Source organism: Fundulus heteroclitus, chromosome 17, assembly GCF_011125445.2.
Source record: "Fundulus heteroclitus isolate FHET01 chromosome 17, MU-UCD_Fhet_4.1, whole genome shotgun sequence".
NCBI lineage: Eukaryota > Metazoa > Chordata > Actinopteri > Cyprinodontiformes > Fundulidae > Fundulus > Fundulus heteroclitus.
The window spans coordinates 20161592-20179640 of NC_046377.1; the positions used below are offsets into that span (position 1 = coordinate 20161592).

Consider the following 18049-nt stretch of genomic DNA (forward strand, 5'->3'; position numbering starts at 1 on the left):
TGGACTTGTTGTTGATTTTTATATTAAATGAATTTCACTTTTACACAATATATTATGAATAACCTCAGCGTTTTAAAGAAAAGTATGTGCAATTTCAACAATACTTTTACTCACTTAAATATTTACTTGTGCATTATGCATAAGAACTGATCACAGTGATTGTACAACGTTGAAAAACATTTATTCACATTTTTTAACTTAAAAACACTGTCCTGCATGACAAAATACATCAAACAGATAAAAAATAAGAAATGATTTAAAATCAATTTTCCACATCTGAAGCTCAGTGCTACCATCTGCTGATTAAAACACAGCGCCCCTCGTGGACAATATAGGAACTGCAGATTTTCAATTAAACGGGGTACATGTTTTTTTTCAATAATTGCTTTATCATTTTCTTCCTTTTATCTCCTCTTTCTTTCACCTTTTCTTTTTTTTCTTGTTCTTCCATTCCTCTCCTACTTTCCCATTGTAGTGTCCATATAATTTAAGATATTCCCCGCGTGAATCATAATAAAACTATTCACATTCATGAATCAAGCGGAGCACTATTGCAAAAGCAGTACTGCTCCACTTGTGAAAGTCAAATCTGATGAGCTCTTTTTGGCATTAAGACAACAATTCTTATTGCCACATTGCCAGACATTGTCATTTTGAATAATGACAATGCATTTAGCCACCGGGCTGGACTAAATTGTTCACCTGGCCGGAACCGGCATCGCCTTGTCGGACACAAAGTGAATTTGCCTGGGACGTCCACTGCTTGGTTACAGGGGACCATCTTTTAGTGGAGTAAACCTTCACGTAATAGAATAAGTGGCTCCAGATAAGTCAGAAAACGTCAAATAAACCTATCCAGGTTGACAGGCAGCAAGAATGGCTTATTTAAATGATTACTGGTGTCTTTGCATTCAAACGTGCATTCAAACATGTATGCTCAAACTCTGAATAAATAGAGCTCTTATTACGCTATTCAGATTGATGGGCAGCAGCAATTGCTTCTCTACAATGATTGCTGATATCCGTCTTTGTAGTATGTTATTTAAATGCCCCACACCAACAATACTCATAGAAACATTAAGCCTGGTCTTTGTATTCTAGCTTTGCTTCATTAAAGAAACAATGACACCCTGTAAAGTGTTTTGTTGCCGAGAGAAATATTTGAAGCTTTTTTTTATTTATTTTTTTCTCGGCCAATTGTTGTTTTTTGATAAGAAAATATGCAAAAACAACCCGGGTTCCAACAATAATTCTCTTTTCGAATCCAATGGCTGCATGAGAAATCAGAAGCATTTTAGTGGTAATGTGATTTCCATAAACAGCGTTGACCACTTCAATTCATTACTGAGTAGGTGTCCTGAGCAGCAGGACAATTTCCACAATTCATTACTTTTGTGTCAGTTTATGTCAGAGATGTCCCTGACATTTTGAAGGCCAATTATCTGAAGAGGCTGTGTCAACCATGCTTCTTGAAAAAAAAAAAGAGAATCCTGGATTTTTACCCAACTAAACTCAGCGTTCATGCAAGGAAATGTGGCAAATGTTCGAAACTGAAATTCTCAGGCAACTTGTCATATTTCTCTAAACAAAATCTAACAAGTAAAGATTTTTTCTAGGGTGGGTGATTATTTCATTTCAGTAAGTTGGATCAGTAAGTTCAAGGATTTTTTTCCCCCTGCACTATTGCATTATGAAGACACCTTCTATAATCTTATGGTAGATTTAGGGATTTGATTTCCAACCTGTCCTCCTCCTGACAACGTCCAGCTAATTGTTGTTCAAGGACAGCAGGCAAAGCCGGTACCCAGCTTTCGCCCTGCGGTGTCCATCAGTCCATCTGTTCCCTTTGAAAACGCAGTTTCAGTCCAAAAAAAAAGAACCTTAGAAGATTTCGTCGTCATATTTGAAAGTGATAAGTTCAAAATGTACACTCAACTTGATTTAGTAAATCATTGTTTGATTTACATGTCCCAAATTAACCATTTAAGACAAATGTGTTCAAAGTGCGGCCCGGTGACCAAAACTGTCCTTACTGAAATTTAAGAATAACCTTTTATTTTTAATCAAGGCAGAATTATTACCAACATATTCAATTCTTCTTACGATGGAAGAAATTGGGAACAACCCGGAGTCTTCTTATTAAAATGACCACTCTTTTCTGCATTCTCTTTAATAGTAAATAGGATCAAGTCGATTCAATGACTTTTACTTAGAAGCAGACTTTAGTGCACCCAAATCTGCTTTTAAGTCATTAACTAAACTTGGCCACATAAAGCAAGTGTATCAATGAAAGAGCGACCCAAATCCTGATCTTTCTGCAAATAATAGTTGTTGTTTTTTTCAATCAAGCCCATATAATTAGCAAAACTGGATGCCTTTCTTTTAATAATGCAAATGTGCAGAACCCTTGGATCTACAGTGACTTACTCGACCCTTTCCAACAAAAAAATCCGGCTACTTGGTTGATTAAAACTTTACATGCTTATTTTTTCAGTTAAGCAGGTAAGAAAACCTAACCGTGTGTTTTTGTAATTTTTGTTTTAACAAAATATTCCTTCTTTGGCATGCAAATACTTTTGACTTGACAAGTTTGACCCATGTGGAAAAAAAAAAGTTTGGACACCACAGAGTTAAGATAATTAAAATGAATTACCATTAACACATTTGAAAACGTTGCTACAAAGGATGCGTGATATATTGCCGTTAACGTCGACATCAGCCGATGGTAATGCGTTGCTTCTCGTCTATGCTGAGGATAAATAAAAAGACATTTTGCCTGCAGAACAAAGCTGTTGTTAAAAAGTGCATCAACTCTTAGATGTCTGTCTCTAACCGATCGCAACTTATTAGCTGGATGTTGGCTAGTTGGACATTATGCATTTAAATCATGTTGAAGTGAAGTTAATTTCAATAATAAAAAATATCTAATGTCCATTTGATATGAGTAAATGAACATTAAATAATCTGTTCTTCAACTGGCCATTATTTGCCAAAGTTTTGTAGTACCAGATTGTTTTGAAGGGGGAAATATGCAGGGTTTTTAGAATTGTAATACCTATAGGCTTTTTAGAATTGTAATACCTATTGTTTTACTAAAAATTAAGTGCCTACAGATCACACAAACAATTTATAGATATTTTATTTGTTGTTGAGATTTTTAATCTTTGGGGGGGCTTTACTTTTGTGCCCCACCTGGGTCTCTTGGACAAAACAAAATGCTTTAAATACTATGTATTATGTAACATGTTTTATAACGGACTTAAAAACAAATCACTATTTTCTGATTTTCATCTGAAAATATTGTCTAATTGAATGCCAGGTTTGGTAAGTATCTGGAAAAACACTCAATAAATATTTATTTTGTATTGTTTCAACCATCCCATACATACAAAGATACAGAGATATTTTGGGTGTGTGGGCTATTATTACCATGTTAAATGTAAGTTTTTTGGTATTGTAAATAAATAAATTGCTACACTGAACTTGGATACACAGAAATAACTTTTAAAATTTTCAAAGAATTATGTATCAAAATATATTTAATTTTTTAACAAGCTATTATTAACTTCTTATGAATTTTCAGAAAAATTTGAATGTGAGCTTTAGTTATCCTAATCAAATTTCCTTTCTTTCCTATCCTTTAAATTTAAATTTTTGGTGACCTAGTATCCAAATGTCAAAAATAGCAGCAAAACTGATTCTGATGAAGTCTTTATCGTTTGTGCTGAATTCAGTTTTGTTCCACCTAGCCCCCTGAAACCACAAAAAAAAAAAATGCAATTTTAAAGATTATTGTACAAATATTATGTTTAGGACATATTTTACAGATGCATTAATAGTAGGCTTAATTATCAGTAAAGTATTCATACACTTGTGCAATTTTTAAATCCCTGATTGGTAATGTTAGCCATTAAGGTCTATTTTTTAACATCCCATTTGTAAACTTGTATATTTACGCCACATTAAAAAAAATATCATCACCTAGTAGAAAACAATAAAAGGTGAGATTTAGAAGGAGCCTAGACACTAGGGGATGTATTAAAATACAGAAAGAAAAACAGAAATTATATTTGTATTCTAAATAGGCACTTTGAACAGGGATCAGGAACAGCATTAAAAGGGACAGATTGCGCTATTTAAATCAAAATGCATATAAAGGTAAAATATGTAACCAAAAATACACAACGCAGTTGAATTTCATGCCACTTGCATCAACAGTTTCTGTAATGTTATGCAAAAGTAGAACATAAATGCTGTCAAAATGTGCAGAAGAGAGTAAACCAACTGAAGGTACACCTATTCCCACAGTTCAAACAAAAGTGTTTGCATGCTTTTATCAGCAGCCTCAAGCTATTTTATTCTGTTTATAGTCTGCCAATTAAATAAGCCAGCCACATCCCTGCACTTCACTACTTTGCAGTTAAACCTGAACACAGACGGATCCGTTCTATGAGGGATCAGAACAGTCCCACATTACAGCTGTTTGGAGAGAAGAAGTCTTTAGATGTCATTTTCATCTGCTCTGACAGTCTCTGGTATCACTCCCCGTCTCACATAATCTCCATCTCTCCGTTCACTCCACATCTTAACTACTCTGCAATCAAAGCTGTCAGTCACAGTTAAAGCTTTAAATACCTGATGGTTCCCCAATCAGACACACCACTCTGACTTCGCCTCATCTGTCTGTCGCTCCATCGGCTAACTTTTAAAGACAAACTCCTCATACCCTCAGGGCGACGGGTTTTCTCATCAATGTGCTGCAGCGAGTGACTCTAAATAGTCGCTTATTATTATAATTATCTGTTGACACCCCCCCTTTTAAAATATTTTCCTCAGTTTCGGCACTAAATCACGGCCGTCACTTCTTGTTCGGATGTGTTTGCGCTTTAATTGCATCAATTTGGAAAACAAAATCCTGATTATACTTTCAAAAATAAAGTAAAAAGTTAACTTAAAGCAGCTATTTTTTTTATATTGTCTGAATGTTTTCTGGTTTTGGGATGGTTTGTTTTTATAACGACGTATTTAATATAGTTGTATTTAGAAATGTTTAATCAACTTATTTCTCGTTGCGTGCAAGCTAACATTAAAGCTAGCTGGTGTAAACAAGCTGAAAATGCTGTACAAACTAGCATTAAAAGGAGCTGCTGTGTGCAAGCTGTCATTATAAGGGTGATGTTAGGTGTTTCCAACCTCAGAGTACAAAATTTAAAATGTCACAACTCCTAAAGTCGAAATTGTGAGTTGGAAAGTCGGTGCAACAGAACCATACTCGCAGCAACATTGAGTAAAACTTCATGCATTTAGTCAGCTGTACATGTACTGCTTTTCAGTGATCATAAGACAAAATGTTTCTTCACTGTTTATATGCACAGAATACCGCTTAAAACAGTGTTATTGTCAATGTCGCTGTTTTAACAGCATTGTTCAACCGTAGCTTTGACCAGATGTCCCCAGTTCCTATTCTGGATGACCTGTCCCGGAAATGTCCCTGATTTCAGTGTTTTATGAATGAGAGCAAAACGCTGATTATTATTATTATTATTATTATAGTAGTTGGCCAAGCTGCTGTTGGCATCACAGATTTAGTGGCACAAGAGGACCCCCGTGGAGTGTCCATGACTGCAGCTGGATCAACTGGAAAATTTCCCTAAAACCACAGAAGAAGAAGCGGTACTTCCGTCTCAGAGTGTTATACATTTCTATACTGCACTGTTCCGTCTGTGCCAAAAGAAAATTAGAAATATTTTGTTTTTAAACTTTACAGAACAATCTTATGCAAACAGAAGCGCCGAGAATGGAACCAGCACCAGGTTCTAAGAACGGTTGAGGCGTAACTACACTCATTAAAAGAGTGTAGTAATAAAGCTACGGGCTTAGCAACCCGTGCTGTTGGTCTTCTTGTGTTGCAGGATGAGAGACAGGCGGCAGTCAGAGCAGTTTGCCCTGATCCGTACGGCCGATCGAGGATCAGAAAGAGTGCGTAGATAGACGCTGTTCAGATTAACGATCGGCATTAACCACTCGTCTACATTTGGAATACAACTTCAATCTGATTGAGCTTCATTCAATCAGAATATTCTGATAGGCGTGTTTACATGATCTTTATTTCGATTGGGCCTTTATTCCAATTACTTATGTCTACATAAACATAGCTATTGTCCCGCTGCGTAACCCCAGTGTGACTGAGCAAACTGATTGACAGACATCATGATTCTGAATTTTTGGGTTCCTGTTTCCATCAGTGATGGCTTTTCACTCAGGTCTTAAAGCAGCACTAGAATGTGAAAGCACCACCACCATTTTTGACTGCTGGTAGGATGTCATCTTTCTGTTAGATTTACACCAGAAGTAGTGGAATACGCATCTAAATGTTTGGTTTTTTTTCAACTTTTTGTGGTGATCACACAGTACATTTTCCCAAAATGGATTTTCAAGATGCTTTTTGGCCAATGAGAGATGGGGCTTTGCGTTGTCTTTGGTCACCAATGGTTTTTGGCATTTTAGTCCGACCAAAAGTTTAGCATATTTCCATGTTGTTTTTTGGCTCTCACTATGGTTTGCCTAAAATTGCTTTGTAATCCTTTCCAGACTGATTGACGTCAGTGACTAATAATTAGCTTTTTGATATACTTTATCCTACTTTATGTTGTCTACATTTAAATTACAGCCTTAGATTGCCTTTTCATAGACTCCTTATTATTTGTCTGATGTTAAAAATAAAAAAGAGCAAAAACAGAGGAAATTTGTAAGGGTGTGATTAGTTTTTCATGACTATGGGACTGATTTTATTAGGATATACTAAAAAGTAGTAGGTTTGTCCAGATCCTAAAGCTATACTTGTGAGTACATTTAGTAAACAGAAGAGTCATATGTTACTGTCTCTTTAAGATCCTTGTCAGCAGAAGTGGCTGATCCACTTTCTTAATCCATGAGCTCAGATTGAGTCCACAGTTTATACCCTCTGACGCTGTGATTTACAGCTGACTTGGCTGGTCTTCTGCTTTGACCCGGTCCCTCGTTGTTTTTCAGTCCTTCTGCTGGGACCTCGCTGAGCTTAAACACAGATATTAGCCTGCCAGACGGTGGCCAGGCTGGAGCAAGCGTCTTAGCAGAGGAGGGAGTTTCCTCTAAGCACGCTGAGGTGAACACCTGACTCAGTAATGCCCCTCTTCGTTGTTTGTGTGTGTCCGCATCTGTGGATTGTGCATGGGGGGGCTCGTTGCATAACTGTAAAGCCTCTCAGGCTCTTCCTGTAGCTCATTTTATGTGTGAGAGGATAACGATTGGGCCGATGTCATTAGCACTCAGCTTCAATTTGGGTCTCAACTGCACTGCAGGTGCACTCAGTCCACACTAATGTGCTTTTTAAATCCACCAATTATTGACAAAACTTAAATGAAGTATACAGAAGGATGACGTTTTATTTGGCTCCTATCTATAAAGTCAGACACACAGGCAGAGAATTTCAGTCACCTGACTGAACATGTCTACAGCAACATGCCTAACGATAATACAACATCTTAAAGTTAGTCGCGCACCTCCGAGGTAATTTTATTTCTGTAAAGGTACTGGAGCAAAATGGCTTTAGCGTAAAATGCTTAATAAGTCATAGTAACTCAGTTTTAATACTAATATTACAGGATTAAAACGCTGTTTGAATTGCAGAACCTAGGTTAAGATGTTGACACGTTTGGCCCATGAGGTTGAAAAAGTTGAATCGCAGCACAGCTGGCCGCCATTTTGTTCTGCTACCGTAGAAATCAGCCAAATCCATAATCAGATGAAATGATTGGGATCTTTTTCTTCTTTATTTTATATATTTATATTTTATACATATATATATTTATATATATTTTACATGTACAAGTTGGCCTTTAGGAGTCAATTTTTAATATTAATTTTTGCACTTAATTGCATGTTTTCCCTCTTTTAAGCCAGGTGCTGCTTTACATCACTTGCACTTGGTGATGGCTTGTAAATAGCTTCTGGGCCATGGGGGAAAAAAAATAAAACAAACAAAAACAATCCATGAAGCTTTCTAGGTGCTGTTTATAAGATGATCTGAAACCAGCATGAAGTTTGGAGGTCTAGAGCTGCCAACTCTGCAGAAAGTTACTGTCTTTCTGTCACTTCTGTCATTTTATGTAACCTACAACTTGTTGGCTTAGTTGCTCTCATTCCCAATGGCGTCTGCTTGGTCATAATGCCAGTAAAGGTTCACCAGTAGAAAGAATATTTCACAAATGAACTGATTCTGAAGTATTCATCCTGTCATGGAACCACCCTGGAGCTCACTGACCTCCTGGGAGCATACAAATGTTAGAAGAAGCAGTCTGCAGGGCTAGATGTATGGGTTTATTTATGCACCTGTGGCTGTAGCTTACTGGAAGCCATGAAGTTAATGATTTGGAGGGGTGACCCATTACTTTTTGCAATAAAATGCATCTAAACTTCCCTTGATTTCTGTCAACGTGACCACCTCAAAAGGTTAAAAGGAAGTTTGGCTCTGCAAAAGCAGCAAATAAACAAATAAAGGGTGGTTAAGTGTAAGGTGTTGTAGCTTGTTCTAACACTTTGATTTGGTGTAAATGTGATTTTTAAAATTCAAAGTAAGAAGGTGAGAAACTAATTCATGGAATAATATGGCTAATTACAGATTTAGATAAGAAAATAGGCATTCTGGAGGACTACCACGTGCAGAAACCCTGAAAACGATGATTATAACTTGAGACTTCCATTGCCATTTGACGTTTCTCTGAAGAGGAGTTCATCTGAACACCAGACGGCACGTCGAGCATAAAAAATAATGCGGGGTCGTTTGGGTAACTGCATGAAATGATGTCAAACGGCCTCAGTTCCTCACGCTGCGTCTTTCTCTCGCTCACAGATGAACGGCGACGCATCGTTGAACCGAGTAGCGGCAGCTGTGTCCTGTTAGAGCCTTCCTTCCTGTTATTCTGGAAAGCAACATTCGGATCAATAAACCTCCAGCTACCCAAATGGACCTCGGAGAGCCATCTCCCCTCTCTACAGGGCCACTTAGTGGGCAGACCGAACCACGAGGAGGGCTGTTTAACAGCACGGCGAGCTGCTGGTCAAGTAAGCAGGAAATGAGCAGCCTGCCGCAGATGCTCCAGCAGCACTTTGAGAGAATCACCTCTGATTCTGATGCACATTTATGGGCTTACAGCTGCAGAAATACGAACAAGTCTCCATGTAAAAGCTTTTCTAAGCTGTGGGCTGTGTCTGCAGTGCTCAGATCCAGATGGCCTTCAGGGCTCAGGCGGTTATCCAGGTTATTGGGTATCAATGTGCCGCCTCACGATAGCGGTTTCTTCCTGCTGCTGCACTTAGGCTCGCTCCGTTTTGTTGTTAGCATCAGCTATTTTATAAGTAAAGGGTGCCTAAGTTGAAACTTCCCATCTGGAGGCAGATATTTACATAAACATGGCCTTTTTGTCTTGTCTGTCCGATATTATATCCTTTTTTTTTTTTTTTTTGAAAGCCAGATGACTGGGGAGCTTGGCCATAAAATATTTGTCGGCAGATCTGAATGGACGTGTGTGGAAGTTGGCCTTCAAACCTGATCCAGTTATACCAGATTTCAGGGCCGGCCCAAATCTCCATGGGGCCCTAAGCGAAATTTGATTTTGGGACCCACTATTTCGGTCATTATATAGGGCCAACCCCCGAGAAGCAATTCAATCTAAGGTTAAGCTACACAAATAAAAACATGTTAGTATGGTTTAAGTTACTGTTAAAAAGTAAACTTCTCTTGTTTTTAACTAGCTAATTTGCCATTAACAGCTTGGCTACATAAATCTATTTTATTAACATTAGCCTACCAAGCAAGCCAAGATTAATTTATCTCAACATTTTTACTCTTTCCTCTTTGTTCTTTTTTCTTCAGCCCTCTGTTGAAATTGTCGTTAATCATATAGATATCACCATTTATACATGGAAACAATAAATAATTACTTTTTTTTATTGCTCTTGGGGGCCCCCTAGTGGCCTTGGGGCTCTAAGCCAGTGCTTAGTTCGCTTATGCCTTGGGCCGGCACTGCCAGATGTGTTCGGAGGAATGGACCGAAACTCCAGCAAACTACGGCGAAAAGCTTCTGGAAAGATACAGAAAATGTTTGACCCAAATCGCACGTTTTTTCTTAAAGTAATAGAAAAATATCTTGCAAAACCTAAATAAATTTTACCATTCAGGAGATCATTTATGTTTCGATTTAAAGTTAAGTGGCGACAGAATTGAGACGGGACTCGTCTGCTCTTATCAACACCATATTTACCATCACCCGGTTAGATATTCCTGCCTATCCATCCCAGGCTGTTGTTTCAGCCCTTCATGGATGGCAACACCTGTTATGAAAAAAAAAACAATCCTTTTTAGCAGCAGAGAAAGGTGTGAAAGTCGGCGCTCTTTTTGAGTAAGGTGCTAATGAACTGTATTCCTTCCAGCTTGTGCAGTGTATAAGAAAAGCTATCAAAGGGGGCTGTTTGGGTATTGAACCATTGCAGTTTTTTTTACTGTGATTGCATTTACGCAATCTAATATTCACCCTACACTAAAGCTAATTAAACATTTTAATCATCAGTGTTTGCAGCATCCCAGACGGACAGAGCGCCTCTGTGTTCAGTCTCAGTTGCCTGGAGATCTTTTATTGGCTCCAGACCCTGACAGAGCTTCGTTGGGTAAATGGTGCGCAGATTAACGGAGACGAGGTAGAAAATGATGATAATTATATTATAAATAATAATTATATTAATCAGGATTTCCACTGGAAATTTTACACTTTAATGCAAGGCAAAGGCAAGGCAAATTTATTTATATAGCACAATTCAGTACAAAGACAATGCAAAGTGCTTTACATGATTAAAATATAGCAAAATAAAACAGAATAAAAGCAAGTAGGAATAAAATATAGATAGAAAATAGAACAAAAAAGTGGTGATTCAGTTAACTAGGACAGTTGAAGGCAATTTTAAACAAATGTGTTTTTAATCTTGATTTAAAGGAACTAAGGTTTTCCACATCTTTACAGTTTTCTTGAAGTTTGTTCCAGATAATTGGAGCATAGGAACTAAAAGCTGCTTCTCCATGTTTGGTTCTGGTTCTAGGTATGCAGAACAGGCTGGAGCCAGAAGACCTGAGTGGTCTGGAGGGTTTATACACTGATAACAAGTCTGTGATGTATTTAGGAGCTAAGCCATTTAAGGATTTATAGACTAACAGAAGTATTTTAAAGTCTATTCTCTGAGATACAGGGAGCCAGTGTAAGGACTTTAGAACTGGGGTGATGTGCTCTACTTTCTTAGTATTAGTGAGGACGCGGGCAGCAGCGTTCTGGATCAGCTGCAGCTGTCTGATCCACTTTTTTAGGCAGACCTGTGAAAACACGGTTGCAGTAATCAATTTGACTAAAAATAAACGCATGGATTAGTTTTTCCAGATCCTTCTGAGACATTAGTCCTTTAATCCTAGAAATGTTCTTCAGGTGATAGAAAGCTGACCTTGTAATTGTCTTTAGATGCTTTTGAAGGTTCAGGTCTGAGTCCATCACTACTCCCAGATGTCAGACCTGATCAGTGGTTTTTAGCTGAAGCGACTGAAGCTGTGTGTTAACTTTTGATCTCTCCTCTATTGTTCCAAATATTATTACTTCTGTTTTGTTTTTATTCAATTGGAGAAAATTTTGGCACATCCACGTATTGATTTCTTCTAGGCATTTACTCAGTGCCTGAACTGGTTCATAGTCACCTGGTGACATGGTGATGTAGAGCTGTGTGTCGTCTGCATAGTTATGGTAGCTGATGTTGTTGTTTTTTATGATCTGAGCTAGAGGGAGCATGTAGATATTGAAGAGGAGGGGACCCAGGATGGACCCTTGGGGAACCCCAAATGGGATTTTTGTCATCTCTGATGTAAAGTTACCTACTGATACAAAAAATTCCCTGTCCTTTAAGTAGGATTTAAACCAGTGGAGAGCTGTACCAGAGAGGCCGACCCAGTTCTCCAGGCGTTCTAACAGAATGCATATTCTTGTGGTTTTATACATGTCCTATTAGAAATTGAAACAATCTTTTTACAAAATCACAGATTCCTTGGGGTCTTTAGGTGCTAGCTATTAAAGCTTTTATATGAAACAATAATATTAACCTTTTTTAGTTGTAGACTTTATTCTTTAAAACTGATCATAGTGTCTTAGAACGTTTTAATAAGAAATCCTGGGAGTCTCTCTGCATGGAGTTTGGGGGCTTCCTCCTAAAATCGAAAGATTTGACGGTTTTGACTTTATTTCACTGCATTTTGTCTCCGGTTTTATTGGACTCTCTTAATTTCCCCCTAGGCAGGTGTGTGTGAAAAAACAAGAAAACATGCCGTTAAATTGACTTGAATCTTGATCCTTAATTTTAATGCTGTGTAAAAATGTACCGCCTCACTTTAATAGCAAGTTCGTGAAATTTAAATGTACAATTTAAAATCCAAGTAGGTTGCATCCGTGTTGAGCAAGTACCAGCAAGACAATCTCATAATTTAACTTAACATTTTTGACACTATTTTGTGACATTTGCTTAAAACAAATCTTCATAGTCTCCATAAAAACGGCAGCTTTCTTCCGTCCTACCATCGCAAACATTTGAGGAGGTTATTGAATACCTGTAGGAGTTTTTAGGGAACCGTCTACTTTGGATAAACGAGGCTAAGCTTAAACTTAATGGGAATCTAAAAAAGTGTTTTTAGATGAAAGTGAACCTCTCTTCCTCATCATTCCTCTATTTTTTTGTTACCCAGTTTGCTTCTTCAGGGTCGCAACTAATCCTGCCAGCTGGGAGTCGGGGACCGGTCACCAGTCCATCATAAGTTTGTTATTTTTGTTTACTGGTGGTCCGAAAAGACCCACGGGTCATTCCTCCACTCCGTGCACTCGTTTCTGTACACAAGAGCTGAACCGTGTTCTCTCTGTTGGTGTGATTGTTATTGGCTATGACATTTAATTCCCATCTGGTGCTAAAGCTGTTTTTTTATTTTTCTGCAGGCATCTATAGAGGTGCTCAGTTTTAACGCTGAGGGATTATTTAGCATTCTGGGTCAGAAACCTGCATCCATGGGGACAGACGTGTGCGAAAGAAAATCACTTTCAAGCGTCTGTGGAGTAAATTAAAAGTTGTTTTCTATTCCTGGGTTTCCATCCTTTTAAACACTTGTGATTCTCACTCATGGGGGTTCCTTTGACTGCGTGCTATTGTTTTATATTTTATGGTAATTGAATCGTTGGGCTCATTGAAATGCTTATGAGTGCAAGTGACAATCAGCTTTTCACAAGTTTAAACACATCAAAGGGTTTTTTTGAAGTGAAACGCTGTCGACTTTGCAGGTCATGTTTATTGTGTCTGCCTATGTTAAAGTCGGGGAGGGTGGGGAAAGTTTTCTGTTTTTCTGACTCCAGTCAGAGCAGCTTGAGATTGTATAAATTAAAGTTTTATGTATTCTGCCAGCGGGAGGTGAATGGTAGAAGAAAGAAAGAAAGAGGAAAAAATAGCACATTATCTGTGCCTTTATGTTGGGTCTAGGACATTCAGAAAGCTCTAAAAATTAGCTTCGGTGTATCTTATTTGGATTGTATGTGACAGAGCAACAGAAAGCAGGGTATAATCAAGAAGTCAAAGACAAAAAAATGTGTTAATTTCAGTTAAAAACAATTTGAATTAGGGAGCGCATTGGTATTCATCACCTTTCATCTGATGTCCCTGAAGAAATTAAGTGTAACCAATCAGAAAAGCTAAATTAGTAGATGGAGGTAATCTGTGAGTAATTTAAATCCAGTATAAATGCACAGGTTCTGTGAAAGCTTCAGAGGGTTTTGTTGGAGAACATTAGCGACCGAAACATGATCGTTGTGCTAAACCAGTAGTCTGAGGAGACATTTCTGCCTTTACTTTTACCAATAGAAGTTTGTCTAGAGCCTTGAAAACTACTTAATACTCTACTACTTAAGCTTGTTTAAAAATTAACTACATCTGCAGGGGATATTCGTTGACTTTAATGTCAATGTTCTACTTTTAAAAGAAGTTACCAAAAAAGAAATCTAAGTTTTACTGAAATGGAAAGAATACGCTTTCTTTTATAGAAAGAAAACAACTGAGTTTCTTTCAAATTTATGGTAAAATAAAACCTGTCAAAATTATGAAGGACAAAGAAGTGATTAAAAACCAGCCCACCAGAATAAGAATCCACTTAAATCTCCTAAGTGTGTCACACAAACCAGGAATTTGGTTCTGCTTTGCTCTCAGTGAGGATATTTTAAGTATAAATATAAAAAAGAAAATGGAAATATTTTTTTATGTGCATATATAGATGTTTTTACAAATGAGGAAGATGGGGTTACAAGAGGGTAAAAGTCGGTGCGCAGGATGTGTGGGGTCTGCCGCGATGCTAGCTGCCCTTTTCCCATCCCTAATAATCCTGGATGAAGGGTTGGTCTGTTAAATAAATAACAAATATATTTATTTATTTGTTGTTGTTGTTGTCGAATGAGCTAAACTACACAGTAGGGCTGGACGATATAAAAAAAAAAGAAGCATGTCAATAAAATTTGAAATATTGATCGATATCAATAATTATCAACAAATTCAAAACATATATTTGAAGTGCAGCCCTGGATATTTTATGATGTTGCTTAACAATCTATTTTTAGATGCAGAAGACACAAAAACTGAATTCAAACTCAACCATTTATTCAACCAACTTTTTAGCAAAACTGCAAGTTTAAAAAAAAAAAAAAAAAAACGCGTGCCCTCTGAACTCTTTGAAGGGGGGCAGAGCGTTCCTGGGCCTGCGTTGTGATTGGTTAGGAGGATGTAATGACTGTAATATTAACCTACATGATAGGCTAGAAGGAAAAAGGAAGGAAAACTGTTCTATTGAACTGTTTATTAACCCTTTTTTGTATCATCGATCAGGGTTTATACAGGAATGAGTAACTCTAATTTAGTGCTTTTTAATGCTCTTTTAATGCTCTTAGAAATAATTTTAATGCCACCAACAAGTACCTATGACTCTTTTATTTATATATATATATATATATATATATATATATATATATATATATATATATATATATATATATATATATACATACCTCCTATTCTGTCCATAGGAACATTTGAATCCCTGCTATTCTGAAAGTTTATTCAGTGGAGATGCTTTTTGAGGCAGAGTGTTTGTACATATGCAGGTTGTTGTTGAATTTCAAAGATACACGTCTGTCGATCGATATATATCGTTATTGAATTATCGTCCAGCGCCGATAATTGAATTATCGTCTATTAATATAGTTTTTAAAACCTCTCCATTTTGAATCATTCCTAATTTCTATCTCAGTTTTGCTCGCCTTTTAAGAGATGGCTGCATAGCTACAGGTTACAAACCCTCTTCCTAAACTGACAGACTGGGCAAGGAGAGCATTAACCAGAGAAGCAGCTGAGATACCCATGATGACTGTGGAGGAGCTGCACAGATCCACAGCTCAGGTGAGTGGAGCTGAGACCTTTATGGAAGAATGGCAACCAGGAAGCCATTGTTTTTCACAAGCCATGTCAGAGACATAGCAAACGTGTGGAAGAAGGTGTGCAGAGGTTCACCTAGTACGACGACTGTGAAGGATATTCATCTTAGAATGGCCTAGTCAAAGCGCAGACCTATAGAACCCAAGGGAAATCAGTGGCAATCCCTTCAAAGTTGATTAAGATAAGATAAGCTTTATTGATCTCACATCGGAGAAATTCACATGTCACATCGGCTCAGTAATCAGAAGTCATAGCAAAGAGGAGTCAAGTAGTACGAGGTGCATCAAATATATACACAGTATGTCCTCGTTATACCATGGGTCAATAGGAGTAGGTAAGAAAAAGCAAAAAGAAAGAAAAAAAATACAAAAAGAAATAAGGCAGAGCATGTCTTCTGTATGCGAGGACGCTTATCAAAGACATTCCGCGTCAGATCTGCATGAGCTTGAGTTTTATTTATTTATTTTTTTTTCCTGTGCTGAGACTCTAATGAGAAAGCTTCCCCCTCAGCATGATGCTGCCACTTTGTCTTACAACAAGGTGACTCTATAAAGACAATCGTTATGCTGAATTAATACTAAAAGGAGACGCAGAAGACACTTTTGAGGTTATTTGCAAATCAAAACAAAACAAAATATTGCAAAGAAATGCATTGAAGAGTGTTTTTGCATTGCCAATAAATGCTTTTTTAACGCATTTTAACAATAAATGCTTTTTAACCCGGGTTAAGCTCCCACCTGTGTCCCTTACCTGCAGCCAGCTGCATCCAGCCGCAGATCTTGTACACGGTGCCGGTGCTGCAGAAGAAGAACAGCGCGAAGCAGCCGATGCAGGTGAGCACCAGCACCATGGACATGCCGATGAAGACGGACGCAGCCTTGAAGGCGCCCGACGGGATGCTGTTGAACTCCGCGAAGCTGCCCTGACACAGCAGGTCCCGGGACAGCCCGTTCCCGATGCAGTAGTGGAACAGACCGAAGTAGCCCACCTGCGGGGTGTCCGCGCCGTCCCCGATCCAGTAGGGCTGGATGAAGCACACCACGTTGACGATGGCGAAGAGGATGGTGAAGATGGCCCACAGGACGCCGATGGCGCGCGAGTTGCGCACGTAGTTGGTCTGGTAGATTTTGGCAGCCTCCGAAGCGGGGAGCATGGTGGTGGCGGCGGCGGTCGTGGTGCTGGGGGCCCCGGGCACCATGTCCTCCGGGTCTGGGCTCGATGTTCTGCAGAACTTCTTATTCCCCGGTCGCTTCGTTTACACCTGCAGCCACAGCGTCCTCGCATCCACGGGTTCCTCTTCCCGATCTGTATTATTCATCAGTCTGCAGAAAACCAAGCGTGCGTTCCGACAACAACAACAAAAATATAGAATAAAATAAAAATAAAATCCTTTTATTCTCCGTCGGCGCTCATATTCAGCAGAGAGGGGGGAGATATCTCCCCTCTGAGACGGTGTTTGTGGCTCCAGCTGGCGGGGATGAGAGCGAGAGAGCCGCCAGGATCAGTCCGTCCTCTGCGCCGATGGAGCGACCATTGCAGCGGAGAGCCCACTGAATCAGAGCTGCGGGAGATCCGTGGATATTACACGGCCAGCCCACGTCCCCTAATCCGGTTCTGACGTAGCTGCGCGCGAAATCTTAAACCGAAACACATCACAGAAATAAAGCTGCACAAATGAAACATCCACAATTTCTTAGATTTATTTATTTATGTTTACATTTGCATTAATTATGTTTTAAAATTGGCATGAAAAAAAGTGGTTGAAACATGTATTCATATGTTAATCTGTTTCAATGTCTATAGACATGTTATATTGCTTTGTTTTTATTCATTTATATTCATTAATAATTTCTATTTGTTATGTAACATTTTAAAACGGTCTGTCTAATTTGTTTTTGAAATTAGTTTTTGAATGCCCGAAGAAATTACAACATTTATTCATTCTTTGGAATTACACACTTTAAGCTTTGTTTCTAAATTATCTTTCAAAATAAGTTTGGAAATAAGAGGGACAAGCAAAATTTATTAAATTAATTGTTTGAGACTTTTTTTTATTTTAGGCAGTTATGGTGGCAACTTTTATCAGTTCAATTTTTATTTTATTTAAAATTTTATTCTTAAATAAATAAAGTATCTATTTGACTGTTGGTCTGTGTTACCTATTCGGAAAACGAACAGACAACACCTTTTTAGAAGGATTAAAAGCAGGAAACAAATGAAGTTCAGTGAATTAAATGCAACAACGAGAATCCTAATACAGAACTAGGACTCACTCTAAAATTAGCTGTTGGAAAAATACTTAATTTTTGTGCTGTTTTCACATGTAACATTTGTTTGATGCAACTCCCTCCCCTAACATAGATTATAATCAATGTTTCACCAGAATAATAAGATACTCTTATCTTTCAAGAAGCCATTATGTGTCCTGCAGAATGAGCTTCCAGCCTTTCACATTAATAACACAAAATTA

General features: G+C 38.1%; 1 protein-coding gene across 1 annotated transcript in view; it reads right to left on the reverse strand.

The window, feature by feature from the left end:
- lhfpl3 (LHFPL tetraspan subfamily member 3) overlaps positions 1-17167 on the reverse strand; it is a 46508-nt gene extending 29341 nt beyond the window's left edge. Inside the window, exon 1 of the mRNA XM_012853406.3 lies at positions 16330-17167. Within this exon, the coding sequence (XP_012708860.1) occupies positions 16330-16777 (448 nt within the window). The 5' untranslated portion in view covers positions 16778-17167. The remainder of the gene's footprint in view (positions 1-16329) is intronic.
- Positions 17168-18049: the final 882 nt, after the last annotated feature.